Source organism: Brachyistius frenatus, unplaced genomic scaffold (assembly GCF_029030835.1).
Source record: "Brachyistius frenatus isolate BFR_SWC_R1_liver_20210118 unplaced genomic scaffold, ASM2903083v1 Contig_219, whole genome shotgun sequence".
NCBI classification, from domain to species: domain Eukaryota; kingdom Metazoa; phylum Chordata; class Actinopteri; family Embiotocidae; genus Brachyistius; species Brachyistius frenatus.
The window spans coordinates 260551-288503 of NW_027210818.1; the positions used below are offsets into that span (position 1 = coordinate 260551).

The 27953-nt window shown below is 40.2% G+C and overlaps 1 protein-coding gene across 3 annotated transcripts; it reads left to right on the plus strand.

Moving 5' to 3' along the window:
• Positions 1-764: 764 nt before the first annotated feature.
• On the plus strand, positions 765-27953 carry LOC138633401 (paired box protein Pax-6-like). Of its 3 annotated transcripts, XM_069719613.1 has the most exons (13): positions 765-900; positions 6795-6848; positions 9474-9497; positions 16054-16184; positions 16970-17185; positions 18900-19062; positions 21372-21524; positions 22677-22759; positions 23168-23206; positions 23810-23960; positions 24462-24571; positions 26091-26232; positions 27109-27953. In XM_069719613.1, exons 1-13 carry the CDS (start codon positions 888-890, stop codon positions 27192-27194), a joined length of 1365 nt encoding a protein of 454 aa, XP_069575714.1. In that variant the 5' UTR covers positions 765-887; the 3' UTR covers positions 27195-27953. The 3 variants fall into 3 exon arrangements, with proteins under 3 accessions (XP_069575714.1, XP_069575715.1, XP_069575716.1); XM_069719614.1 differs by lacking the exon at positions 23168-23206; XM_069719615.1 differs by lacking the exons at positions 9474-9497; positions 23168-23206.

Genomic DNA, 27953 nt, shown 5'->3' on the forward strand with positions numbered 1-27953 from the left:
AAACATACCTGGCCAATAAAGCTGATTCTGATTTGAACTAATTAGGCAATTGTGTACCTCCAAACTTATGTTCAGTACAGATGGAAGCAGTGTGTTCTTTATGTAGATAGGTGGAGAGTAAAAGTGGAGGTCGGGATGGTGGATGTGTAGTCCTATAATCATCACTCACTGTTTATTGACCAGCTTCTCATTCCTTGTTGCTCTGCACAGTCTTTGCAGAAAGCCAGAAATCTGAAAGGAACCAAAGTGAACACGTGCACAAGAAAGAAAGTGATGGAAACAAAAAGGAAATGTGTGAAAGCAGATTCAGCAGTGAGCAGAGTGCCGGTCGGACGGTCTGAGAGGGTCCGGTGCTCCCTCCTCTCTGATGCTGGACTGGAACTGTCTGAATCGGACACTGACTTCACGCAGTGATTGGTCCGGTGTGAGAGCAGGCGGAGTTTGAGCTTCTCTTCTCTCTCAAGCTCTCTTTTATTCACTCTTCATCCATCCAAGTGCAACGCCGGGCGGCGAGAGGAGAAACTGTCTGAGGGCATCGTTTTTATCATGTCAGGACTACACAGACACACAGAGATCAGAGAGGTGGAGGCACACACACACACACACACACACACACACACACACACACACACACACACACACACACACACACACACACACACACACACACACACACACACACACCTCCTCTCTCTCTCTCTCTCTGGCCGTCCCTCAGCCCTCCCACTGCTTCTCCCTCCCTCCCTCTCCCCTCCCTCCTCCTCAGAGGACCAGCTCTGTCTCTCTGCACTTGTCTCTTCAGTCAAGGAGAAACTAATTGGAGGAAAGAATAGAAGAAAGGAGCTGTTGGAAAACTAAACAAACCAAAACTTTAACTTCTATACAGCATGCCACAGAAAGGTAAGGTAGCTCCCTCTCTTTTCCCTCTTCTCTTCTCTTCTCTTCTCTTCTCTTCTCTTCTCTTCTCTTCTCTTCTCTTCTCTTCTCTTCTCTTCTCTTCTCTTCTCTTCTCTTCTCTTCTCTTCTCTTCTCTTCTCTTCTCTAGAAAAAGTTACCGTTTGTTTAACAGATAAGGACAAGATGGAGACTAGTGGATCATGTGAAACCTGGTTTAAAAAAACAGCGAGGACAAAAAAAAAAGTTTGTGGTCTGATGGAGCGAAAGAAAGAAAGAAAGAAAGAAAGAAAGAAAGAAAGAAAGAAAGAAAGAAAGAAAGAAAGAAAGAAAGAAAGAAAGAAAGAAAGAAAGAAAGAAAGAAAGAAAGAAAGAAAGAAAAAAGAAAGAAGGAAAGAAAGAAAGAAAGAGTTTGGAAATTGAAAATTAAACACAGCTTTAAGAACAGAGAAACAAGAAAGAAAAGAAGGAACAGGTGATGTGTTGAGGAACAAAAAGAAAGAGATAATACGGTCTCTATTGTGGAAAAAAAATGTTTTATGTGCAAAATAATTGAATTGAATTTATTTATTTGTCCTTCAATGGTGAAACTATAAGTTTCTAATCATCTAATTTACCCCAAATCATCAGAACCATAAATAAACAGACGCTCCTGTTTGACAAGTTATCCTGAAGTAACATTGAATCCCAGGGACCAACTTCCTTAATATTCTCAGCCAAACATAATTATTAGTTGCTGTTATTACGTGTATTCCACCACAGAAGTTGTAGCTCTCTGAAGCAGCACCAGTTTTGTTGTATTTCTCATTTTAAGTCGTAAAACGTCGCTCGGTGAGCAGCAGTCTGCTCCTTCTGCTCCGGAACGGCGCGCCGAGCCGGGCTCGGCTCATGTTCGGCTCATGTTCGGCTCATGTTCGGCTCATGCTCGGCTCATGCATGTTCGGCAGTCTCCGGAGGAAATAAGAGCCTCAAGTAAACCAGGCAAAAACAAACAAAACAACAACAGAAGCCTTGGAGCTGTGCCGCGCGCTCCTTCAGCTTCACTTTCTCTGCTGCGGAGGAAGATGAGGAAGATGAGGAAGATGAGTGGATTCTGAAAAGCCGTAGTGTGTGCGTGCGTGCGTGCGTGCGCGTGACCGTCCACTTTTCATTAGAATGACCACACAGATTTTCACCTGGAAATACCGCGAGCTTTTCCGTTAAATCCTGACATTATTTTGCGCATCACACAAAGTCGCTGGACTGTTGAGAGATTTCAGTGAACCCGATCTTTGGGTCGAAAGTTGTATTTCATCTTTCATATTTATACTTTTACTAAACCAGGTCTGACATCGTTGCTTCACATCCTTCAGCGCTCATTTATTAAATCACATCTACAACGAGAAATGTCCCGTTTTCTGATATCCGGTGTGCGTCGTCCGGTCTGTGCAGGCTGAGTCCTCTAAACGCAGTGAAACTCCAGGTGACCTCCGGTGTGCTTGAGTCACATTTCATTCCCGGTCCGTTTGAGGCCACACTGCGCGGTGGGCGGTTTATATTGGTCACGTTTCTTTGTATTTGTGATGAAAAATGTTTCTAGAATTTGGCAGCTGAAACGGCTCTTTGGGGAAACATTAAAGTGTCAAACTGCACCTCATCAACTTAAATCCATCATCTATAACCACATTTACAGTTTTTATTATTGTCAGCTGAAATTACATTTGAGAAATATTGTTTCTTTAATCGTGTTTAAATGACAAAAAAAAAAAAAAATGACGTCATGTAGCTGTAGGCTAAACCACGTCACTTACTCGTCCTTTTATTTAAACCGCCATGGTCAGGTTGTCCAGTGAAGGCCTTCCAGCATTTAGCCGGCTCCAGTTTTATTTCATGGAGGCCTGGACACAGGCCTGTGTGGTTTTAAATTAGAAAGCTCACAGAAAACAAGAAAAGTCAGAGAAAAACGTTTCTGCAGAATATTAGAAAATGTAATATGAAACACGCTGTTTGGAGAGTGTGTGTGTGTGTGTGTGTGTGTGTGTGTGTGTGTGTGTGTGTGTGTGTGTGTTTAGAATCCAGAGCCATGTAAGATAAAGTTGGTCTTAATTGATGATCTAATTAAGTCAGCTGTTAATTAACGTCTTAATTAAATCGAAGCCAATTAAACGCACGATTAATCAGACCAGAATGAATTCAACCAACATGTGAATTGGGAACGTTTAATTTTGTATTTATTTATTTATGCTGTGTGTGTGTGTGTGTGTGTGTGTGTGTGTGTGTGTGTGTGTGTGTGTGTGTGTGTGTGTGTGTGTGTGTGTGTGTGTCAGAGGGATATGTTCTTCAGAAGACACGATATTTAACACTCCTATAAAGGGCCTTCTGTTTGCGCGTGGTGGATCAGTGGATACTTCCAACCTCACCAACAAGCTTTGGTCATGTTATGGCTTATTATCTGCCAGAGACACTATAGTTGTTTTTTTTCTATTTACATTTAACATTTTGTTTCACATTTTGAAGACACATTGCTCGCTGCACCGACGGCACACACCTGTTTTTGTTTTGTCTTCCTTTGTGCTCTGTGTCCATCGGCACTAAAATACCAAATGATATCAGATTTCCAGCTGCCCCTGCGTGATCTGTCTGCTCGAAGCATGTCGCAGTAAACATCCTTTAAGATCAAAGAAAATAACCTCTTCATCCAGAGACACTGAATTTAAGACGCAGGAATCCGAGCAGCGGACTGATGCCTGATGGTCAGGATGTTGATTTCACTTTAATGTTGAAGTCAAAAAGATTTATTTTCTCTTTTGTAGCTCATGCAGGTTATTTTTCTTTTGTTGGTATTTTAGGAACTTACAGCGTAATAAAAACAAACAAAAATAAACAAGTGGGTTATTTATTGTAAAAACGGGTCCATTTCTATTTAATTCTGCATATGTGTGTCTCCGAAGGTAACTTTTATTGAACTACTGGGCCTTCAGATATCTGCCAGTGCAATTCACTGCAGGAGTCCAACACTCACAGGGCGTGTTGGGTAAATGTTGGAGAACTCAGAGAACATACAAGTTCAAGTATGAATATAGTAAGAAGTTGTATTGATTAAACGTGTCCGTATAAAGACCTTCCATCTCACCTGGACAAGCCTATCCATTATTATCCTAAATTAAGCTTGAATTAGCCACCTGCATCTTAAAGTGACCAAGTCCTGTGCTTTAAGTTATTAAAATGTTTTGGCAAACATTATTGTTATTATTATTATTGTTGTTATTGTTGTGATGCTGATGTTCCTGAGCGGTCTGCAGCGGGCTGCCCCAGCAGCAGTGCCCGGCTGCAGCTCCGTCTCTCTCCCGGCTCTTTTCTGCTCATATCAGCGCGCTGAATGCGGCTGAATGAAACTTTTATATTGTCATCAGTGTGTTCAACAGAACTCTTTTATGTCCGTTGTGCTGCTCAAATTGGGCTCCCCGCCGCGGTTTTGTGTCGCGGGTTTTTTAACGAGCCGCAGCTAACGAGGCGACGACACCAAAATCCCGCGGACACACAAAGCCGGCGGGTATTTACGGAGCCCGAGTCGCGGCTCCGCTCCTCCGGCTCTTTGTCTGCTTTCACAGGGAGAAAAGCGCCGAGTTCCAGCGGGAACGAGGTGCCTGAGCCGGCCTGTGTTCCTGCGCGGAGCTGCCTCATGTTCATTATGCGGCTTGTTAATGACAAGAGCTTCAGAGAAGGAGCTGCTTTGAAGCCTTTCTTCTCCTCTCTTTGTGGTGTTCACCTAAAAAGGTTTTGGTTCTGAGGGAAAGTCGTTTGCTTTCTACATACTTTAAACACAACAGATAGTGAAACTGCTCATCTCTCCATGCCTCCTCCTCATCCGTCCATACCTTACAGGCTATAGATATGTATGTTATTTATTGATAAAGACTCCTTATTGATAATATATTCCACCAGGACACCGCAGTGATTTCATTCGTAGTATTTTTAAATTACATTGAAAAAAACTGCTCAAAATGGTCCAATTCTGGATCAGTGTGACATTTAGTTTGTAACATTTACAAACTAAAAGTTATAAACAATGTCATTTAGAAGAAACTCATCATTTGATAATCGTTTTTCATCTTTCCTTCCTTTTTGTCTGACTGTCATATAAGAATAAATGAGACATTATTAAATAAATACTCATATGATCAAACAGACAACATATATATTATCATGAATTTCTTTCATCCTTTTCCATTTGCTTTATTCCAGATTATTCTTGATTAGTTCCAGGAGTCTGCTTTTTAAATTAAAAACTAATCTTGTTCAAAGTCTGCTTTTGTTTCACAACACAAATAATATCAGGAACTAAAATATTGATTTATTTATCAATGAAACAAACAGTAAGTTGTGATTGGCGGCTGCTCAGGATGAGCTGATAGTCAAACTCTGTTTCTGTGAAGAACAGCAGGGTGAAAGAACGTTTTATGATAATTTAAAAAATTAAGGCATGTTTTTTTTATATATATATAAATATATATAGGATTATTTTTGTATTAAATTTTTGATACTCTCGCTGTAATTTTTCCCTGCAAATTCACATTATTGCACCTTCTGTATGAGGAAAATTGTCAGAGCACATTATTGTGTGTAATTCAGTCTCTCCGTGATCTTTGTGGCTCCATGTTTGAAAGAATCTGTCTGGGCTACGAAGGGCTACGAAGCGTCTATCGAGGTCCGTCCAGTTTGGCTTATTCTGCAGGACTCAGTGTGGAATTAAATAATCAAAGATAGAAAATGTTTCTTTTTTATCTCCCTCAGATAAATTTTATTTCTATATTCTGTCGTGCAAATTCCTGCTTGAATCATAAACTTCTTGCTTTTCTTTTTGTGTAGAAATTGAATGATATATTTTTAACTCTGTTGATAATCACGGAGGAGTTTTCTTTCTGTCAGCGGGGAACAAGTTGATACCACAGATATCTTGTCATACAGTGTTGAAATGTGTTCAGCAGCTGTTCAGAGCTTCAGATGCAGAAACAGAGTTCAGCAAACAGAGAAGCACAAGAGAGAAAGTATGAGAGTGTTTTTCTTCTCTTTCTCCCTCACAGACACTTCATATTAACATGAAATCTATAATTTAATATTGCACATCTGTAAACTCATCACATCTTCTGTTATATTAACACAATTATTCACTGCGTTATTACACATGCTGTTGATATTGTGAACATTTGCACCAAAACATATTCTACTTGTTCTTTGTGATTACAATCTAATTTATTGACCAACTGTCTTCAGTGTAAGCTGTATTTCTCTCACTTTGTATGTAGGTACTTGTTGTTTCTCTTCATATTTAGTTTCTGATTTGAACGCAACAATCAAAAACTAAACTAAACCTGAAAGTTTCAGTGAAACAAAAGCTTGTTTTCTCCGACTGTCCATGATATCTTCAAGAGAAAATGTAATAAATGTTCACGTGTGTAATAACTTGAAGAAATTAGAAAGACACAGGAGACCGATTCATTGAATAAATCACTTTTAGTGTGAATAAAAGCGTCCACACTGTCGGACCCTCAGATTGTGTCTCAACACAAGTCCTGAGTGTGAGAGCTGGATTTCCAAGTCTCATAACTTTATGGACATTAGCATACATTAGCATATGAACCATCCACAGGAGGCTCTGGCATTCAGCCATTCTGCCCACATGTCCAGACAGAGTGGAGGGCTGGTTTTCTTTCCACCTCAGCATGTTTTTTCTGTCTGATAAAAGTTTCAGTTTCCTCCCAACAAACAGATTGAGAAGAAGCATCAAAGTGTTGTGTATAATTTAATGACTTGTGAAGATCCAGGAAGATATTTCCTCTTCCTGCATGATTCAGTGTGTTGCTGTTGCTTCTGCATGTCTCCTACACCATAACACAGTGAAGTGATTTCTCTGTCTACAGATTACAGAAGTCAACCGAGCTGGGAGACCGGCGTGGCCTCCATGATGCAAAACAGTGAGTTACATCTCAGACCTGTCGTATCATTTTAAATGTTAGTGTGTCTGTAGCTGCAGGAGTCAAATCAAATCAACACAACGTCTCCCTCTAAGCTGGTAGCACGAGAAGACCGGCTGATTTTTAAACCGAGACAAAACTAAAAACCATCAACAATTAAAACTAGAGCTTGCTGTGTGTCATTCACCGCCATCATGTGGCTGCATCGGAGCTTCTGCTGCTGGTGCTGTAACATTTCAGATCACATTAAAGGGCAAAGCTAATTTGTTACATTTTGGGTCTTTCAGACGTATTTTTTATGATAACAGTTTATCAAATAACAACGTGACGATCAGAAACAATGACGGTAGTTTTGTGTCTCTTTTATCTATCAGAAAAATACAATTTTGAATGTAAATTTCAAGTTCAAGTTTGTAAGTAAAAATATAATGTAAGAAGTAAGAATGAAATGATTTGTATTGCAAACAAATGATCTCTTAAAGTTTTGTTGGTTTCAGTCACAGACGTCCACATTTTGTTGAGAATCTGCTTTACTGTGTCACAAAAAGTTTAGATTTAGAATCAGACCTCTTTGTTTGTGAGTTCAAAACTTTTATTTGCACATTGGGACTTCAGCTGACATTATATTGTTGTGGCCGGCTCGTTCAGGCCACAACAATGAGTGGAGGTTCACACCGTGAAACTGGGTTAAATTACCATATTATTTAAAATAATTGTGCAAAAACAAAAGAAGCCACAACCCCACCAAAACCGAATGGCTGCCAGGAGCCCGGCTATTCATGGAGAGAATGAGGAAGCCTGGCTTCATACTCTTCCTCTCAGGTGCAGCTCCTCACCAATCAAGAGCAGGCAGAGCCCCACAACAAACAGGAAGCCGAAAGGACAGGAGAGTGGGCGGGGCCATCACCTGCAACAGAAAGCACAGGGAGCAAAACAGGAAGAGCTGACAGCCGCACAATATTCCTCTTTTTTAATGCTTCAACTTGCAAGTAAACGTTTCTGACTCACAACCAAAGAGGTCTGATTCACAACTTTTTGTGACACAATAAAGAGGCCGAGAAAAACCTACAAAACATTAAGGCCGGATTTGCGGTTAAAACATTTTGTTACAAAAAGTGTAGTTTCATAACCAACATTTTCTGAATTCTCTGACTTACAAACTAACTAAACTGTCAGAGTAAATTTATTTGCAATTGTATTCTTGGTTCATATATTTCGACTTACAATTTTTCTCAAAGCTGATTTTTATTCTTGCATAAAAAAGACAAATCTACATTTATAAAAAAATGTCAGGCCTTGTTCTCGCTACGGCTCCAACCCCTGATGTTTACAGGTGTTGCAAAAACTGTTCTTATCGCTTCATTTAGCTCTTGGAGCGACATTTCCAAACAAATGCTTGACTTCAACCTCATCACACTTATCTACTCCCACTGGTAGGAAGCTGAGCAGTAAGTGGGCAGAGCCAGGCTATTTATGAAGACAAAGTGATGAACCAAAATATTAAACAGCTCCTTCCTGCTTTATGAGGCTTTATAGTGAGATTCAGCTTATTGTTTATTTACTCTGCTGCTGCAGATGTTTACAGAAAAATAGAGTTTCCCTCAAGAGACCAACATTTATTTTAAAATAAATAAATTAAGGGAATACTAGACTTTAATTTAACAAGTGGCCAGAAACACGACTCCAAACGATCCAAAAATATTGATTCATGTCTGCTGGACCAGTAAACAGGCAACTGTTTGCGAGGTAAACAACATACACCTGAAAAGTGATGAAATGTAAATATTGTGTTCACAATTAATTTCCTCTGACTTCCTTTAAGTGGTTGAAAGGATAAAAACAATCTGTTATGACAGCTTTTGTTTCTATTGTTTATTTTTTTTGTGTGCAATAGAAAGACTGTCAGAACTGCTCCCTCTGAAATTTACATTCAGAAATGAATGTTTGATGAATGAAACGTGTCTCCATGTAGTGATTTGTAATGATAAGTTTGAAGCAGAGTTGTTTCGTAAATGATTGGAGGATCGCCACGGTAACACGGTAACTGTCTGATAAGAGTGAAGGACTCACTTATATCGTACAGATATAAAACAGCAGTAATTCAGTGTCGTTGTGAATAAATAAAAAGTTGCTCCCTCAAACAAACAACCTTTCACCGCCCTACAGTTGTAGTTTAGTTCTGTTTTTCTTTTTCTATCAGTTGAATTAACGTTGTCGTCTCCAAGATAATAAAAAGAAGTCTGGGCCGAGAAATTCGAGCAATTAGACCTTTCATGCCCTCAGTGGACTTCGCCGCAGTGATGCCATTATGTTCTTGGATCTCAGCGGTTCTTTGGAGAACACAATGTTATTACTGCTGAAATAATGGAACAGACTGCAAGAATAAGGCCCAAGTTGTAATAAAGTGGAGTCATCCTTTAGTGATTGGTGTAAAACAGACGACGCAGAAAAACGAGACACACGCTTCAGTCATGTATGTGAACGCATTTTAATCAAAGTTACTGACTGCAGCTTGAAATATTGTGAATGATGACTGGCTTTGTTAACATGCTGGGCTGTACACAACCTTCTGGTGGCACTGACAATGAACTCCACATGGTTTCTTCTTTCTTACTGCGGGACAAGAGGTCCATGCTGTCTGCAGTGAAGGTGTGTGGATTACTTCTCTCTGTGTGTCTTTTGCTTGTATTTTGTCTTGCATCTCTCCTCTGACCAGTATCAACCCCACAATGCACTGCTTCTGCCCCCTTATGCCTCCATCTCACACAGGATGTTACTGAACATAAAATCTCAGTCAGGTCTCTGCTGGGCGTTAGCGTTGGGTTAAACGTCACACTGGTTGCTATTGTCCTCACCTCCACTTTAATCAATTCTAATTCCACATGGTGAAAATGGAGCAGCTGCTGGTTGCTGAGAAGTAACTGGAGGTGAACACCAATATTCATTTGCTAAGATCATTACTGAATGGAGCGCAGGTTACATCAGGCGCTGATTGAAATGAAAGTGGGTTCATCCATCTTGCGGCGGGCTCCACGAGCACAGACAGTAGCATCGGCATCGAACTCTTCTGATTCATCTGGACAAAAAAAACAAGAACAGACAACACATATGAAATACAGGAAAAAAAAGAAATCCCACTGCAGATCTTAGAACTCCAAATAAAAAAGAAAAAGTAAAAACAAAATTATGGTCTCAACAGAAAAATGACAAAACTTATTCAAACTTTCACATTACTTTTCTGTCAGTCGGGATGCTGGCCTGAGGCACGCGAGTTCTTGTTTTACGCCACCACATACACCACCTGTGATCCAGAAGGCTTTGCTGAATCTCACCGACACCTTCCCTCCTTTCCTTAAAAACCCTGCATTGTCTTCGTGTCCCATAAATACTGAGTTCTGGTTTGTCTACATGAGTGAATCCCAAACTGTGGTTCATTTTAACAAGCAGCATGATGCTGAGATGGCCACAAGGTTGAAAAGAGAAGCAGGTCAGACGGAGCTTTCAGTGCTGAAGAGGACTCGAAGTCATCAGTTTGAGAGCTTCAGGCTTCGAGCTGCAGACGTCTGTTTCTGAGCGTCTCTACCAACTGATTTCCTTTTATTTCTGCGAGTGCTCTGATTAATAAATGTGTTATTTGATTTTGAAACAGCAGCTTCATGTTTTATGACTTTTTGAGGCCAGATCATTTCAGTGATTTAATGAAAAAATTGTTGGTATCTCTGTGAAGGGCTGTTTAGGAAGTTTAGTTCGTCCCATAGAAGTACGTAGTGTGAAAAGTTTGTGAACCTCTGGTCTAGATGTCTGATTTCACGTAAAGGGGTCACTTCAACTATGTAATAAACTATGTACAGTAATGTAAAAAAAGAAAAAAACATCACTGGATCGAGCCAAATGAACCAGTGTTTGTAGGTTTGTTAAGGCTCTTGCAATTCATGCTGCCTCACATTTGAAGTGTATCCTGGTTTAGGTGCTTTTGTCTGCTGTGATATTTTCATGCTGCTCGGGGTCTGTGCTGTTTCACTGATGTACTGTCACACGTGACCCCGTGATGAGGTCATAAACTGCTTCTCAGGGGAATTCGGCCTTTTGGGTGTACAATGAGAGGTCTTACAACCGAGTATCACGGCAAAGCGTGAAATAGACACGCCCATCCACGACAGCAAAACGTGAGCTGGCCACGCTTTGGGCTGTTTAGGAGTTAAATATGCGTACAGGCATGTACATGTCATGTGACGTGGGATCATGTGACCAAGGTCCCGTAACAGAGGTTTTGAGACCCAGTACAAAGGACATTTGTTGGCAGTATTAGGCGGTAGGAGGGTTGGCATGGTGACATAAGTCAGACACTCCCATGTGAGATGATGAGGAGCACATTCAGGAGGTGACAATATTTTTTTTGAATTTTCTTTTAGTTAATTAGTTAGTTGGTTAGTTTATGTTAAAACAATGTTTTTACCCCCCCTAACTGCAACCATGTTTGTTTTTTTTGCTAACCCCAACCATGTTATTGCCAAAAGTTGAATTCACCCTTAAATCACTTGGCTCAAAGTATGCAGTAGGTTTCATTTTCAACCACTCCAGAAAAGCGTGTAACTTTCACGCCTAGATGGCCCAAAGCGTGTCTATTTCACGCTTTGCTGTGATACTGGATTGGATCTTGCGGTATCGTTTGGTTGGTAGAAAGTAATACAACTCTAAAATGGTTGGTTTCATATTTGTTCTGTTGTAAATGTCAGTGAGAGAAAGTAAACTCTGTGTGTGTGTGTGTGTGTGTGTGTGTGTGTGTGTGTGTGTGTGTGTGTGTGTGTGTGTGTGTGTGTGTGTGTGTGTGTGTGTGTGTGTGTGTGTGTGTGTGTGTGTGTGTGTATTTAATAGCGGTAAGGGTGATGACAGAGAGGAGGAAGATAGAGAGCACCTGAGAATAAACCTGATATATATTTATACAGCTATTCTACAGTTTTATTGTTTGCTCATGTTTTAGCTTTGCAAAACCAACCTCCAAAATTCAGAGTTGTATTACGTGTGGTTTTTCCACATGTAAACGCAAATAGGTTATAAACTATACGTCAGTGTGCGGGAGTTTGTAACAGATGAATCAGTGTGTTGTGTAAAACCACTGGTGTCTCCTGGGGATGTGAAATAAGTCAGGTAGAATTATGGATTCATTAACACCGCTGATCTTTAAATCTTTAGATGTTTTTTAAGCATGACCCCGAACGTTCGCTGAGCTTTGAGTCTTTATTGTAACCACGTTGGTGAATCAGTTTTTCCTGAAACCTTACCAGACCTTAAACCGTAGCATTGTCACATGGTCAAATATTTACTTTTCATTGGTTATTTGTAACCGTTTGGGAAGACACAGACAAATGATGTTGTCCTGCAGATTCAGTGTGAATGAGTTGATTTAAAGTGAAAGCTGCTGAGCTGCTCCCCAGGGCCCACCTCCCCTGTGTGTGTGTGTGTGTGTGTGTGTGTGTGTGTGTGTGTGTGTGTGTGTGTGTGTGTGTGTGTGTGTGTGTGTGTGTGTGTGTGTGTGTGTGTGTGTGTGTGTGTGTGTGTGTGAGTGTGTGTGAGTGTGTGTGAGTGTGTGTCTCACAGGAGGAGAGAGCCAAATTAACTCCATATGTCTGTCTATTAATTGTGTGTCAGGAGAGGAGCGCTCGGTGTTCTCCTCTGGGAAATGACACTGTGATTAACATTTCTACGGTGAAGCGATCGACCCCAAAACACAAAGTGAACACGATGCGAAGCAGCACGAAGGAGAGTTCGAAGTAATCCTCCGTCACACGTTCAGTCAGCAGCAGCTTCCGCAAATCTTCTTATGATTTATTTAACCAGAGGAGAAGTTCAGATCTGAAGCCGTGACTGTGTGAGGTGTGCTGGAAGGTGAAGCCTCTCTGATCCAGGTTATCTGTCTGTTCTTCAGGGGGGGGTAGGTGGGGAGGTTTAGGTCGGGAGGGAAAGGGTTGGTGGAGGGGGGTAGGTGGGGAGGGGAGGGGTCGGGTGGTGGTCACAATGAGTCTCCCTTTGCCCCTCTTGTATGCATCTAAATGAATTAACATCATCTGTTTAATTGAACAGCTAATTATTAGAGTAATCACAAATTAAAGAAATGATTTGCAATTACAAAAACATGCAGAAAATAGACAGACTTTTACTTTCGGCTTTGCTGTTTCTAACGTCTCCTGGTGTCGGTGTTTGTCAGAGATCATTTTCTCCTCGTCACCGGTTTCTTCTTTTCTGGATGAACCTCACAGCGTGTCCTCTGTCTGACAACAAGGTGTTCTTTAACGTCATTAATATACAACAAGTTACCAACTAAATGAAATATGTAATCTAAATGTATTCATATTGTGGAGCAATTCACTCTCAAAATATAAAACTTTTTGTTAGTGTAATCACCGTTTCCATGGCAACACATGGGGTATGACTAAGAACTGTAAAACTAACAGTCGCGTCAGTAGACTTTTATGTAACGTATGCAATGTTTACTGCTCCAGGAAGTAGTCCGACCCTTAGCAACCACCTAGCAACAGATAGGAGTTCTAGTCCGTTAAATTGCTTTCTAGAGGTGGTTTCTAAAACTGAATAAATACAGAACATAGAAACACTAAACTGCTCAGCTAGCTCAGTCTGGTTGTAACTAAGATATCTGATGAAAAAAAGATATCCGTGGACTCATGACACCGTGCTAAAATTGTAAAAATACATGTGTTAAAACCAAACCGGTCCAGCTAACCGCTGCTAGGATTTTAAGAGCGCGGCTATCCGTGGTGTTACGATACGGGTGTTCGGAGCGACCAAAAAGAATCAAAAAAATACCAGATTTCACCAAATCGGTCAAATTTAATATAACAAGTAAAAACAACATTATATTGAATCTTAGATGAAATTAAATTCCAATTATATATTGCCATTGAAAAGGTGGAGTGATATTTCTAGTGATGAGCAGGATGTGATGTTATGATGATTAGAGCACGTTCCAAATGTCCAGTTCACCAATCGGATCGTTGGGTCACAACTACTTGTTGTATAATAAAACAAAAAAGATCGGTCGACTTAATCAACCAAACTTCTGCCCGAAGACGTTCGTGAAGCTGCCACATGGTACTAAAGGCTTTAAACAGACAGACAGCGGTCATTCGACGTGCATATTCATGCAAACGTAAATACAGGTCATATTTCAGTATTTGAACATCAACTGGTGTTGTTACTTTTAGGGTGAGGTTAGGTTAAGGTTTGGGTTACGCTGTCCTAACTAGTGGATGGTGAGAGCTAAGAGGTTGTTCATGAGTGAGAGAGAGAGAGACGTGTGTGTGTGTGTGTGTGTGTGTGTGTGTGTGTGTGTGTGTGTGTGTGTGTGTGTGTGTGTGTGTGTGTGTGTGTGTGTGTGTGTGTGTGTGTGTGTGTGTGTGTGTGGGCTTGTTGTATGATTTATTAATGTCCTGTTGAGAGGTTTATAAATCTGCAATATGCTTTCCCCCACCCCACACAGCCATTAACAAACAATAGACAATTGATTCAGTGTAAATCTCTACTTAACCCGCGCAGCGTTGCAGCACACGCCGAGGTCAGCGGCCGTCAGACCGAAACACGTCAGACCTGCAGCATCCAGCAGACGAAGTCGTTTAAGCTGCTCTCACACTCTCCGAGGTGGCAGCGTGAATATTTACACTTATAATGGAGGGTTTGCTTTAATTGAACTGCTCTTCACTGCTCAGCTGTCTAAATTTTAGAAGACAGAATTTGCTGAGAGGATCATTTATATTTACCAACATTGCCCTTAAAATGTATTTCGGCAGACAAACTATATAATTTCTTATAAACTGGTATTTGATCTGTAGAAAAAAAAAAACATGTTTAGCACAAAGATTTTCTCCTAAAATAATTGATTCTGTTCAGACATCGTTCTCCTCTGAGAGGTAACAAAAATATTTGGGCTGTTCTTAAACTTGGATGAACGTTCATCATTAATGTGATGAACTAAACCTGTAGTTACTCTGCTGAAGGCATCTGTCTGAATTTAAAGGTATTTAACTTTACTGGTCAGTTAGAGCACATCTGGCAAATACATGTGAGCTTGGGGTGAATATATAGAAAAAACAACAGCAAGATTCACCAGATGTTGTAAAAACTATCAGTTCACAGATGATTCGAAACAGGATCAACGATAACGGGTACATATCAAGAGGGATACTCTGGAAACCAGAATTTCAATGAATAAAACAGTTGGGATTAAATTAGCAGAAGAACTCAAGCACCCAAAGTCTTCTGGAGACTAAACAGAAGAAACTTTGCTGAAGAACTTGAAACGAATCCCAAACAATCGCACAAGAGCTTAAAAAAAGAAAGTGAACCCAAGTACGTCACCTTCAGCAAAGAACAGCAGAAAAAGAAAAATCATCTGTGAAGACGAAGCAGATCTCTACTTTCAATCCTATGACACATTTTCCCGTAGTTTACAAAGCACTTCCAACTTTTTGCTTGTAATTCAGCTACACACACACACACACACACACACACACACACACACACACACACACACACACACACACACACACACACACACACACACACACACACACACACACCTGTGGTGACAGAGCTGCCATGCAGGGTGCAACTTGGGGTTCAGTGTCTCTTTTCCAAGGACATTTCAGGAGGTGGACAGAAGGGATTAAAACAGCCTGCTGGTTTGAGCTCTTCTACCAGGAGCAGGTCCATCATAGCTGTTTGTTCTTATTACACATTATACGTGTGGGACCAAATACTTTTGAATCATGAAACATTTTATCTGTGTTGCACGCACTCAGTTTTACTGTTTACTCTCTCGGACTGTAGATCTTGTTTTAGTGAGTCCAGGATAGAAAAATAAGACAGGAGAAGACTTATTTTATAAAAACCCACCACAGGATGTTTGATGTTTTTACTCTTCATCTCCTCTGACCTGCTTCCTGCTGTGATTTCCTCCTCTTCTCATGCATGTGCCTGATCAGTGTGCTATCTCATCGTAGTTCAACCTCTCCTGTAGATTATTGTTATTGTAGAGTAAAGTATGGCTCAGTAAACAAGCTGCTGAACACCCTCTCTTCCCGCCTCCTCCGTGTGTGTGTGTGTGTGTGTGTGTGTGTGTGTGTGTGTGTGTGTGTGTGTGTGTGTGTGTGTGTGTGTGTGTGTGTGTGTGTGTGTGTGTGTGTGTGTGTAGGTCACAGTGGAGTGAACCAGCTGGGAGGTGTGTTTGTGAATGGCCGACCGTTGCCTGACACCATCAGGCAGAAGATCGTGGAGCTGGCTCACAGCGGAGCGCGACCGTGTGACATATCCAGGATATTACAGGTACGATGAGCCGCTGCGGTCACAGAACCGCATCCAGAACCAGAACAGAACCACATTCAGACGGGTCACAGGTCACGTTGTAGGAGTGTTACAGTCACTACGTCCCTGGACATGATTTTAGAATCAGGGCAGCTGCAAGCGGCTCCAGGTTCACTGCGTACAACTGACTTCATAATATTGATCAATTATAACTTTATTTTGGGAGTTTTCTCCACTTGCAGTAAATAAAATATCATAATAGAATCCAGTGAATAGCTTTTACTCATAGTCCATCTTGTGGTTTTGAAGAGACACTCAGGTTATTGTGGTTTATATTGAGAACACTGGTTGTAAAGTTTAAACAAACTGCTTCCTCTTTTATAACTAAAACAGAAAATCACAGTGAGATTGTTTTATGGTTGCAACCAACAGTTTTCTTCATTATCAGCATGATTGATATTTGACAAGCTGGTTCTGGAAATATTTTTTTTAAAATAATTGTTGTTAAAAATGTTTCTGTGTGGAGGGGGTCCAGAGCCCGATAAAAAAAATGTGTCTCCGGCCCCTCAGAAGATTATTCCAGCCATTAATGCAACAAAACCACCATAACCATCAGATGACATCACAATGATTCAGATTTAATTCAGCTCACACTTGAAGACTTCATACATCTTCTTTTGTATTTGCAGCAGTGCTCCTTATTAACTATAAAAACATAGTGTTCCCTCAGTGGAGATCCTCTGTAATCACGGCCGTGATCATTCCCTATATTATCTACCAAAGCCGTGTGCTGTCTCTGTGTCCAGGTGTCTAACGGCTGCGTGAGTAAGATCTTGGGCCGGTATTACGAGACAGGTTCGATCCGTCCTCGGGCCATCGGAGGGAGTAAACCCAGAGTGGCCACGCCGGAGGTGGTGGGAAGGATCGCCCAGTACAAGAGAGAGTGTCCGTCCATCTTCGCCTGGGAGATCAGAGACCGGCTGCTGGCTGAGGGAGTCTGCACCAACGACAACATCCCCAGTGTAAGAGCTGTGTGTTTTCTGCTGAGTCGTGGTAATTCAAATAAAGGTTTGCTCAGATAGAGAAAAAGACCAGACTGATCATTAAAACCCTGAACATAATATATAATGTCTAATGTCAGACTTACAAATGTGTTTGGTTGTAATAGATGTCTGGATGAGTTCTTAAAAATAAACCTTTCATATCATATCAAAAATCAATACATGTGGGTAGCAGTGGACTATTCAGGAAAATCTAAATCAAATTAAAGAAATACAAGTTTGGAGGGAAAAAAAGAAGAAAGCAAAACAAAACTAAGGTTTTGATGAATTCATCATGTTCTATAATTGTCTTATATCTCTTCACACTGAAGCTAACCTGAAACACAACAACAAAACAAAACACACCTTAAAATGTATTTTTAAGGAGTTACCAGATAGATAGATATGTTGACAGCTGGCACAGAAGCACAAACTGTAATTCACATATTTATTTTGTCTGAGATGATGAGATCAGACTTTACAGGCTGTAGTTGAACAATATCAGTGCTTTGTCTAAAGCACGTCATTCATGACTCAATTAAATTCTGCTCCTTTAAGAAAATCTGGGGACAAAGTAAAGCATGTGGTTCAAAGAGGTCATTGTCAGCCTCCTAATTAATCATCTCCTCATTAATGGATTAATTCATCCATTAAATCAGTGTTATCTGCCTTTAAAGGCAGGTGCATTTTAGCGTGGTGGACTGATAATATAATGGCACATTTAGATATAGAAGGAACTTCTCTCTGCAGAGGAAACAGATCTCCTCAGTGAAGATTGATCACATTGATGTTCAATAATAATCTTTCACATGTTTGTGTGTCCCTGTGTGTGTAACAAGCAGAGTGTAAGTATGATTTACCCCCGTCTACATATATTACTGTCTTAATAATGCGTCCTTGAAACAGTAAAAAAAAATACATTAAAATACTTCATTGACTTCAGACCAAGTCGCTGCTGTGTATCAATCTCAACCTATAATTACAACTATTCTGATGTTTGGTGATAAAAGTGTTTCAGCCCAGTATGAGTTCAGTTTAAAAATATATTTTACTCATACCTCATCTATATTGTACTAACTCATAGAGGCCATATAGTTTAATAGTGTAATGTCAAATAAATGATGTCTGGCTGACACACTAAGAGTTAAGAGAGTTAAGAGAAGTTTATTGTCATATTCACAGTATCAAAAAAGGCGATTACAATGAAACTCTTACTTTGCTGGTCCTCCCTAACCTAAATAAGAAAATAAATAGTTGCAAAATAAAAAAAAATAAAAAAAGAACTGAGAAATATCCTTGACTGTTGGTAATAAAGTCATAAAGTGTGGTATGCATTATTGTACATAACAGTGTAACATGGCAGGTTGAGCTTTGACACACTGAAGGACACAGATAGATAGATAGATAGATAGATAGATAGATAGATAGATAGATAGATAGATAGATAGATAGATAGATAGATAGATAGATAGATAGATAGATAGATAGATAGATAGATAGATAGATAGATAGATAGATAGATAGATAGATAGATAGTTAGTTACTTTATTAATCCTACAAGGGGAAATCATGGACATCATGGAGCTGTTTATGCCCTCAATGTGGTTTTGACACCATAGATTTTGTCCACCTAAGACTTTAATATTCAACCAAGGCTCCACTAATGTGATCACGTCGTTGTGTTTGTCGTCACCAGGTTTCATCGATAAATCGAGTGCTCAGGAATTTAACCAGTGACAAGCAGCAAATGGGCACCGTGGGAGCCGAGGGGATGTTCGACAAACTCAAGATGCTCAACGTCCAAACGAGCTGGGGAGGACGCTCAGGGTGGTACGCTGGGACGACACTCTCCACCACCGGTAAGACTTTAACTCATCACAACACTCCTGCTCACACTTCACTACCACTGCTAGTACTGCAATACACTGCTGAGACAAGCTCGAGTTATCTAAAACCAAGGGCAGGTATGAATGCTGGCAGGATCTCGTGTTAGTGTGACTGAGCAGACTCAGTCCAGGATGTCAGCAGAGGGAATCAGGAGGAGCTTCAGTAACGACCAATCACTGCGCTCCTTTCATCTCCCTTAAGAGCAGGAGGGTTTTGATTGGCTGCTTTTGTGAGTGTGAAGTTATTGTGATCGCAATAATTAATGCAAATTAAAGGTTGTTGTAACTTTTATCCCCATGGTTTTGAAAGTTAAATAGATAAATAAGATTCGAACTAAAATAATTCTGTGATGTGCAGCATCGCAATTTTTGAGAAAATCAAAATCAAACATTTTCAATCACAACAATCACACAAAAACTGCAAAATCCAGGAGGGACTGAGGATACCACTGCAGGCACTGGCAGTTAAACTGGCAGTTAAACTGGCATAACCTCGGCCTTGGACCTCACTGTCACTCAGATTTTGTTCACAACATGGATCAAGTCAAGCCAACAACAACAACAACAACAACAACAGATCTTTTAGATGTGATTTTTTATATCCTGGATAATACTACTGTATAATTTCAACGTTTATTTTCAAAGTTTTGTACATAAAGGACAATAAATCGCTGTTTTTCAGTTGTTACATAATCTGGTGGTCACATTAAGAGTCAGACATTTTCTTAACTTCATCACAGGTCACATTCAGGTCAGATTTTCTTCTTTACGCTGCTCAATGTTGGAATGTTTAAATTGTATTTACATATTTTTTTATCGCAGTGAATTGCAGAATATGCATAATTATGGTCTGAGAAAACAGACTATGGAGTTGATGTGAGCAGCTCGCCCTCGTTTCCCTTCGGTGAGTGTCTGCGGGCCCCATTTGCTGTACGGAGCAGACTCATATGCTGCTGCTCCTCCTCCAGCGCCCAGGGATCACAGCACTGAAACAAAGTCATCCTCCACGAGCACGGCTGCTGCCTCCCCATCGGTCTGTGTGTGTGTGTGTGTGTGTGTGTGTGTGTGTGTGTGTGTGTGTGTGTGTGTGTGTGTGTGTGTGTGTGTGTGTGTGGAGGGGGAGGGAGACGGGGCGTCTGCTCTCATTTGTGTCTCTTTCTGCCTCACTGACTACGACACTGAGCAATAGCTTCATTCTGTTTTGCAGTCTCTGTCTGTTGGGGATAATGAATAATTAGGCTAGCACCACAAATAACATGAGTTCCACGGGGAGCCGGAGTCGAGCTCCCGTCTGTTCACAGATCACATGTTGGAGATCTCCACTCTGATGCTTTTTAAATTACATGCATGGTTTCATCTCATGGATTTGAGTGTCGGCTTCAACTTACCGATGATATACCTGTTAGACTGCAGCTTACAGTCGTGTTAAAAAGGGAGAAGATCTCGTGGAAACTTTAATTATTTTGACATATTTGGACAAACAAACATGTGATCCTCTTTATTACAGTCTCCAGATGAAGCTCATGTTCTTTAACACAACCACAAGGAGAAATTAACTTTTTTTCAATCGGTTATTCTGCAAAAATGTAAATATTTTTTATCTTCTTCTGGTGAGAAACTAAGTAGTCTTTTGCAAAATTGTCCAACATTGTGGACAACATGACTCCAAGCTGCCCAGTCTCTGAGGCAGAACAAAAAACAAACCACAATATCTCCACCTCCGAGCTTCACAGTTGGTCTGAGGTTCAAAGCTGCCTTTGTCTGTTCGTGTGGCCAAACATCTGTCTTTGAATCATCTGTCCAGAGCACTTTATTCCACATTTAAAGATCTTTGCTCTTTCTGAGACACTTTGACACCGACAGCTGCAGAGTTCCCTGCAGATGCTTTGATGAACTTTTGTCTTCTTGGAGACGTTGTGTGCATCAGAACGTCTCTTCTTGGGCTGAACCTGCAGGAGAAGTCAGTCCTGGACAAACTGGCAGTCATTTGAAGTCTACACCACTTTAGATGTTTTTTCTTATAGTGGAATGATTTATTTAAAACAAATTCAGGGATCTTCTCAAATCCCGTGTGAGACTTGGGCACCCACAGCCTTTTTTCTGGAGGCTTCACACACTCCATAAAGAGGTTATAATGTGGAATCCCTGATTCAAATTTAATGCGTCAAAATGTGTGAAAAATGAAATGATCAATGTTTTTACGTTTTCACATCGTTTTGTTCCTTTATCACTGGAAGATTTTAACAGTGAAACCACAGTCATTGTCTTTGTTTGCTTTGCAGAGTGTCCGCAGGCGGAGGGAGGCGAGAACACCATATCAGCAAGTTCCATCAGCGAAGACACCGAAGAGACGCAGATGAGACTTCAGCTGAAGAGGAAACTGCAGAGAAACAGAACGTCTTTCACGCAGGAACAGATCGAAGCGCTGGAGAAAGGTGACGACAACTACGACATCATACACCTGAATACAGAACCGGCTGAAAGTGTTTCACTTCATTGAAACACTGTTGGAGGATGCATTTGGTTTACGGTTTAATAAAAGTGTGGAAGGAGCTGAATTCCTGCCGATTCAACAAAGATCTTTTAACACGACCTTGCGGTGATATTTCAAGCAGAATATTATCTTCAGTTTGTGTCTCAGGCGTCTTCAGTGTTCGAGTCAGCAGTCTTGACTGGATAAGTGTGGTGATTGTGCTGTTTAGGTGTGTACATCTCACTGAACTAAAACAAAAGAAAGAAAAGAAGACAAGCATTGACTTTTGGAAAAATAGGGAATTGACAGCTCATCCCTTCAATTAAAAGCAAAAGCAACATTGGAAAAGCCAAGAAAATATGAGAAAAGCAAAAAGCAATACTCTTTTAAACTTTGTTATTTGTCTTTATATTTCCAAATATTTTTTATTTATTGATGTATTTATTTCCTTTTATATTTCCACATTCATTTCCTTATTCTTTAAAAAGATGTATTCTTTATTATGGCACTCATATCATTCCATACAAACTCGAAGACGTCAAAGTAATCCTTAAATCTTGAGTATCCCACAAGATCTTTTGCATTTTCTGTTTCTGAGACTCCGAAGGCTGATATTATGTTTACTATTAGTTGATTATGATGGTGAACGTAAAGCCCTGAGACAGATACAGGATTGTTAGTCCTCTGCATATTGCAAAAAACATACTGTATTAAGATATAATCTGTAACTATATTTGATCCTTTATTACAAGTAATCATGCTGTCAAGGAACATATGAAATATGAATTTGGGATAAGAAATGTTATGTAAGAAAAAAAAATCTATTTAAAAAATATTGTAGGAGTAAAAACATTAAATTTGCCCACAATTGAAGCGAAGCGTACTATTTAAGACGTAGAAGGAAAGCACTCAAACTCAAAGTGCATAAACACTGCGGAGGAATAGGATTACATTTACAGTTGTGAAACAAAGAACAAAAACTAAAGTTTTTTTAAGGGAACTCCGACTTTACTTTGGAATACTTTCATTGCTTTACTTAGCAGTAAAAAGTACATGTCAACCACGATTATCATATAATGACACATCTTCTGATGACTGCATTCTTTTGTTGCAGAGTTTGAAAGGACTCATTATCCAGACGTGTTCGCCCGAGAACGCCTCGCCAACAAAATAGACCTTCCAGAGGCAAGAATACAGGTCGGCTCTACTCTTATGATCTTTTAAGGCTTACAAAGCACTGTAGCGTGAGGAGAAAAGGAGAGTACATCCCATGGAAATGTTTTCTTCTGACTTATCCGGACTAATAAAAAACGTAATCATCTTTGAAGCAATATGTACAGATAACGCTGAAATACACAAATAACAGAATTGAAAAGTTTTGGTCATTTCCACAATTTAAATAAATGAAAAACTCATCTGTCACATGAGCAAATAAAGTAAACTCCTACATTTATCACACCTTCATAGGCATAAGAATCAGAGTTCCAGATTATGACTGGACTGTGAGTGACAGGTGGAAACTATCTTATTAAAACCTCTGACACTGAGGCGCTGCTGTTCCCTTTGCTAATCAAGTGCTTGGTGTCATTATGCTAAAATCTACAGAACTCTCTCAGGCCTTTGGAAAAAAGGTTCTGGATGCAGGTCAGTCTGCAAATTATTAAAAAAAAAAATCTCAAAATTATTTGAAATAAATAATTTCTCTTTGAGGAAAATCATTAGTTATGTAGATTTCAAACAACAGTCAGTTTGTTCAGGACTGGCTGCTCTGGTAAAATTCAGATGGTTTGATGTGAAATGAAGTCTCAAACTTTCCTTACAAGATCTTCAAGAAATGTTTGCAACAGTTGGTGTTACTGGAAGAGACTTCACAAATTTGACCTGCTTGGTGCCCCAAAAAAAGCTTTGCTTTCCAAAAAGTAAATAAAAAAATATAATTATTTGGATTGCAAAAAAATTTGCGCTCACAGTTTCATTCGTTTTGGTCGCAGAATTCTGAATTTTGCTTACAAAACTAGATTTTTTTTTATTACAAAAAGATTTAATTTCAAATCTAGCCTTTTTGGTTGCAAGTCAAAAACTTTTGTTTCATAAAGTCACAAAAACACAGTCACAGTAGAAACGTTCGGTTTGTAGCGGCCAATTGTAGTCTGAGATTACATCTGTGCATGTCAGTACTGTTTTAAGGCTTAAAACAATGTGAACTTGTGAACCGTGTTTTTGTCTTTCTTGCTTCGGTACTTTCAGGTTTGGTTTTCCAACAGACGAGCGAAGTGGAGAAGAGAAGAGAAGCTGAGAAATCAGCGGCGTCAGGTGTCGACTTCCTCCAATCACATCCCCATCAGCAGCAGCTTCAACACCAGTATTTACCAGCCTCTACCGCAGCCGACTACACCAGGTACCAACGAGGACGTACAGTTTACCTGTAACTTATTAAAGCATAATGTTAATCTTTATTGTGTTCAAGTAAAATGACAGCAAACATGCACCAAGATCTTGAAAGTGAATTAGTTAAATAAAAGTCATTCCTTTTGTTATTATTTGTCAAAAGTCAAAAGTCTTCTTCCACAGAGTGACTGTGGTCAGTTGGTTGCAGCAGGTTCTTGCAGGTGTTTTAATGATCAGCAGTGAAACGGAGAAAAAACGGAGAAAAAAATTGGCATCAAACATCTCGTCGTACTTCTAATTGTTTTAATCCAGATGGATCCTGAGTTTTTGCAACTTTTAGAATGGATTTTATTCAGACAAATTCTTTTTAAATATGGCTATTCGGACATTTGACAACTTCAGATCTCTTTTGTTCCATGAAAACAATGTTGTCAACTGTCCTCTAATGTTATAGAGATACGTGACCACCTGTATGTTAAGCTCCTGTCTTCCTCCATCCCCGTCTCTCTAGTGTCCTTCTCATCAGGATCCATGTTGGGACGGTCCGATCCAGTTCTGTCCAACAGCTACAGCCTACCAACGATGCCCAGCTTCAGTATGGCTGCCAGCCTGCCTATGCAAGTAAGATTACTCGACAACACACAGCTGCTCCTCAGTCTGCTTGAAAGCACCGGAACATCTCGGGCTTTTCTGAAACCAGCAGATCTCAGTCTGCTCGTTGCAGCAGCGACCTGTCAAACTCAGTCTGGGAATATTAACCAACAGGTTCACCTGCTGCACCGATGGACGCACCGGGAGACCGAGTGGAGCCAGAAAGAAATCATTATCGCACTGTTGTGGATGATTGTAGCGTGAGTGGGAAGAATTGACCCGCAGGCAGACAGAGATTTTTCCCAAACAATTCCATTTATTTAAAACAACCAAAAGAACAAATGCACACAAGAGGATGCACTCCCCCACTTGCCCACAGAACAAAAGAAAAACTAACACCCAAGACCTTTTATACCCTGTCACTTCCTGTCTGCAGCCAATCAGGGAGGTTCTCTGGAATCCGTGCTACTTAGACCCACCTGGGTCTGATCCCAACATTAGAACCAGGTGCGATCCATCTGTAATCTTTTTGGTACTCAGCTGCACTTGTTTTTACAAGAATATTAGTTAAATTCACCAGATAAAGAGGAACAATCAAACTAACAACAAGCCAATTTCAGGAAACAATATGACTCATGAGGAAATCTTAAAGGGGAAAATATATTCCTTAAAGGTCAGAGGTCATGGGGTTAAAATCCTCCTACGGTAAACCTGTATGGCCAGAAAAACTAAACACAAGGCAACAAACATTTCTCAATTATCACAAGTCCTCAGCTCATATAAATGTTGATCAAGTAAGCGAGAGGAATGTGCATCTTCCTCTCTGCACACACATCAACACAGAGTTGAGTAAATTACGTCTGGAGAATGGAGGAAGTCGACTCCATAACACACGTATTGAAACACAGAGCTCTCTACTGTCACACAACAACAGCTCAAATGTACTACAGAGCAGGTGATGACACACTGAGCATTCTTTAGTCATCATGTATTATGCGTGTATGTTGTAATAGTGTACAATTTCATCGGCATGCCCTAAAATACCATCATCATTACACATATACAACAGTTTTACATGGAACTGTTTACTGTGGCTGCCAGTTCACACTTCAGTAGAAACTACGGTAATTAATCAAAATGATAAAAAATTAAATATGAAGTAAAAAACATGAACTTAAGGGTTTTGTGTGAATTTTGGGAGAAACAAAGTAAAGCAAAAGTGCACTAAGTATTTAATCTGCTCAGATACCAACACATTCCTGGAGTTAAAGATGGCACATCAGAACGGTTGATGAGTTGACTACAGCTGTTTGTTAATGTTTCTGAACATCCAGTCCAGCTGTGGTCACTGACCCATTCCAGTCACCCCTCATGTTTCTAATGCAGGACTGGTTTTATTCTGAGCACCCAATAATTGTTACTCGTATTAATTTATTGATTAAATGTCAAAGTGAATTGATTGCAATTTTAAAGCTGCCTAAAATGTTAAAAGGGTGATGGTGAACGGCTCATTGCTGTTTTAATGGTTAATATTCCTTTATGTCTCCAGGCCTCCAACCAGACCTCTTATTCCTGCATGCTGCCCACCAGCCCCACTGTAAATGGAAGAAGCTATGAGACATACACTCCTCCACACATGCAGCCACACATAAGCAGCCAGTCAATGACAACCTCTGCAACGTCGTCAACAGGTAGGAAGTCACAAATTGGCCTCAGCGCTCTGCCTGCACTGACAGGATGCATGTTAATAGTCAAACGGGACAGGAATTAATAAAGGTTTTTTTTAATTTAATGTCAAGTATGTCAGACTTTGAAATATGGTGTCTTTGGTTTGATTGACTGAGTGTAATTCAATTAAATTCAAACCTTTTTGAATTGAATTGAACGGCACTGCATTAAAAACAGAAACAAATCTGCTGTGGAAATCACTGCATGGGCTCAGGAACACTTCTGAAAACCGTTGTCTGTGAACACAGTTTGTCGCTGCATCCACAAATGCAGGTTAAATTCTACCTCGCAAAGAAGAAACCAGATAAAGACATCATCTTCTCTGGGCCCGAGCTCATTTAATTTGAATGTGCAGTGATCTGACAACTCTAAATTTGAAATTAATTTTGGAAATCATGGACACTGTGTCCTCCGGATTAAAGAGGAGAGGGACCACCCAGGTTTTTGTGAGTGCACAGTTCAAAAGCCAGCATCTGTGATGGTACGGGAGTGCCTTAGTGCACATGGCGTGGGTAGCTTTTACATCTGGGAAAGCCCCATTAATGCTGAATGACATACAGGTTTTGGTGACAATCTGTTTTTATTCACATTTTATTGAGTTTTTGGAGACGGAGTTGTAAAAATAAGATTAGATAAAACAAATCTTTTTATTGTCTGTTGGTGCATCCCTTCTTACATTATCAGGGCTTTCTCTGAGCTCTAACCATAACATCAGCACAGTTTCAAATGCCCTGTGTGAACTCCCATTAGTATGGAAAGACCCGCATCTGTTTTGCATTAACCTTATTTTTCATCCTTGTGAACTATTCTCTAATGACCTCTTTGTTCTTCTCCACCAGGTCTGATCTCTCCTGGTGTTTCAGTTCCAGTCCAAGTTCCAGGAAGTGAGGCAGATATGTCACAATACTGGCCACGCCTTCAGTGATGTCATTTCTCACAGCACTGCGGTGATCATCATCAGTGACCGCAGCAACATGACTGAATGGGTCGTCAAAGCGTGGCCTAGCCTATCTTTACAGATTGAATGTCAAAAAGGACCTGTCATAGACTGAAACAGGCTGCACCTCAGCAAATAAATACAAAGAAGTTACGCGTTTCTACTTACTAGTTTCAAACCAAATTCTGGACACACAGGGAGCTTGAATGATCTTCAGAATTGGAAGAATTTTAATATTACAAGTTCAGCAGTAACTGGACTAAAGGTCTTGGGGAGTTCTCTCCCCACATCGTCCCCACAAAAGCCTGGTTGGTGAGGACACTTTGGCACGAGCCCACAATGAAAATCTCTCACCTGAGCTGTACTCGGGAAGCTCAGGAAGGTGGACCATGCTTTCGGTAACAATAAGAAAAAAACTGCGAAGTTTCCATCGGGACATTCAGTGGGAAGACAAATTACCTCCACTTTCAGTTGGTAATTTATATCAGTCTGTTGTATTGTAGCAAAAATAAAGATGTTGACTGAAATGTAAAGGGAAGAACTTGATGAAACTTGAACTGAACTGCTGTGATTTTTTTTTTTTTTCCATCAGCAGATTCCAAACGCCCCGACCTGCAATGTGTATAGAATATTCAGAATGTGGATTCTGGTGATATGTGTTTGATATTGTAAAAACCCTGACATGGATGTGATCTCCTAACTGGCACGGACTCTGACTTTGAACTGAAAAACGACTGTATGTCTGTT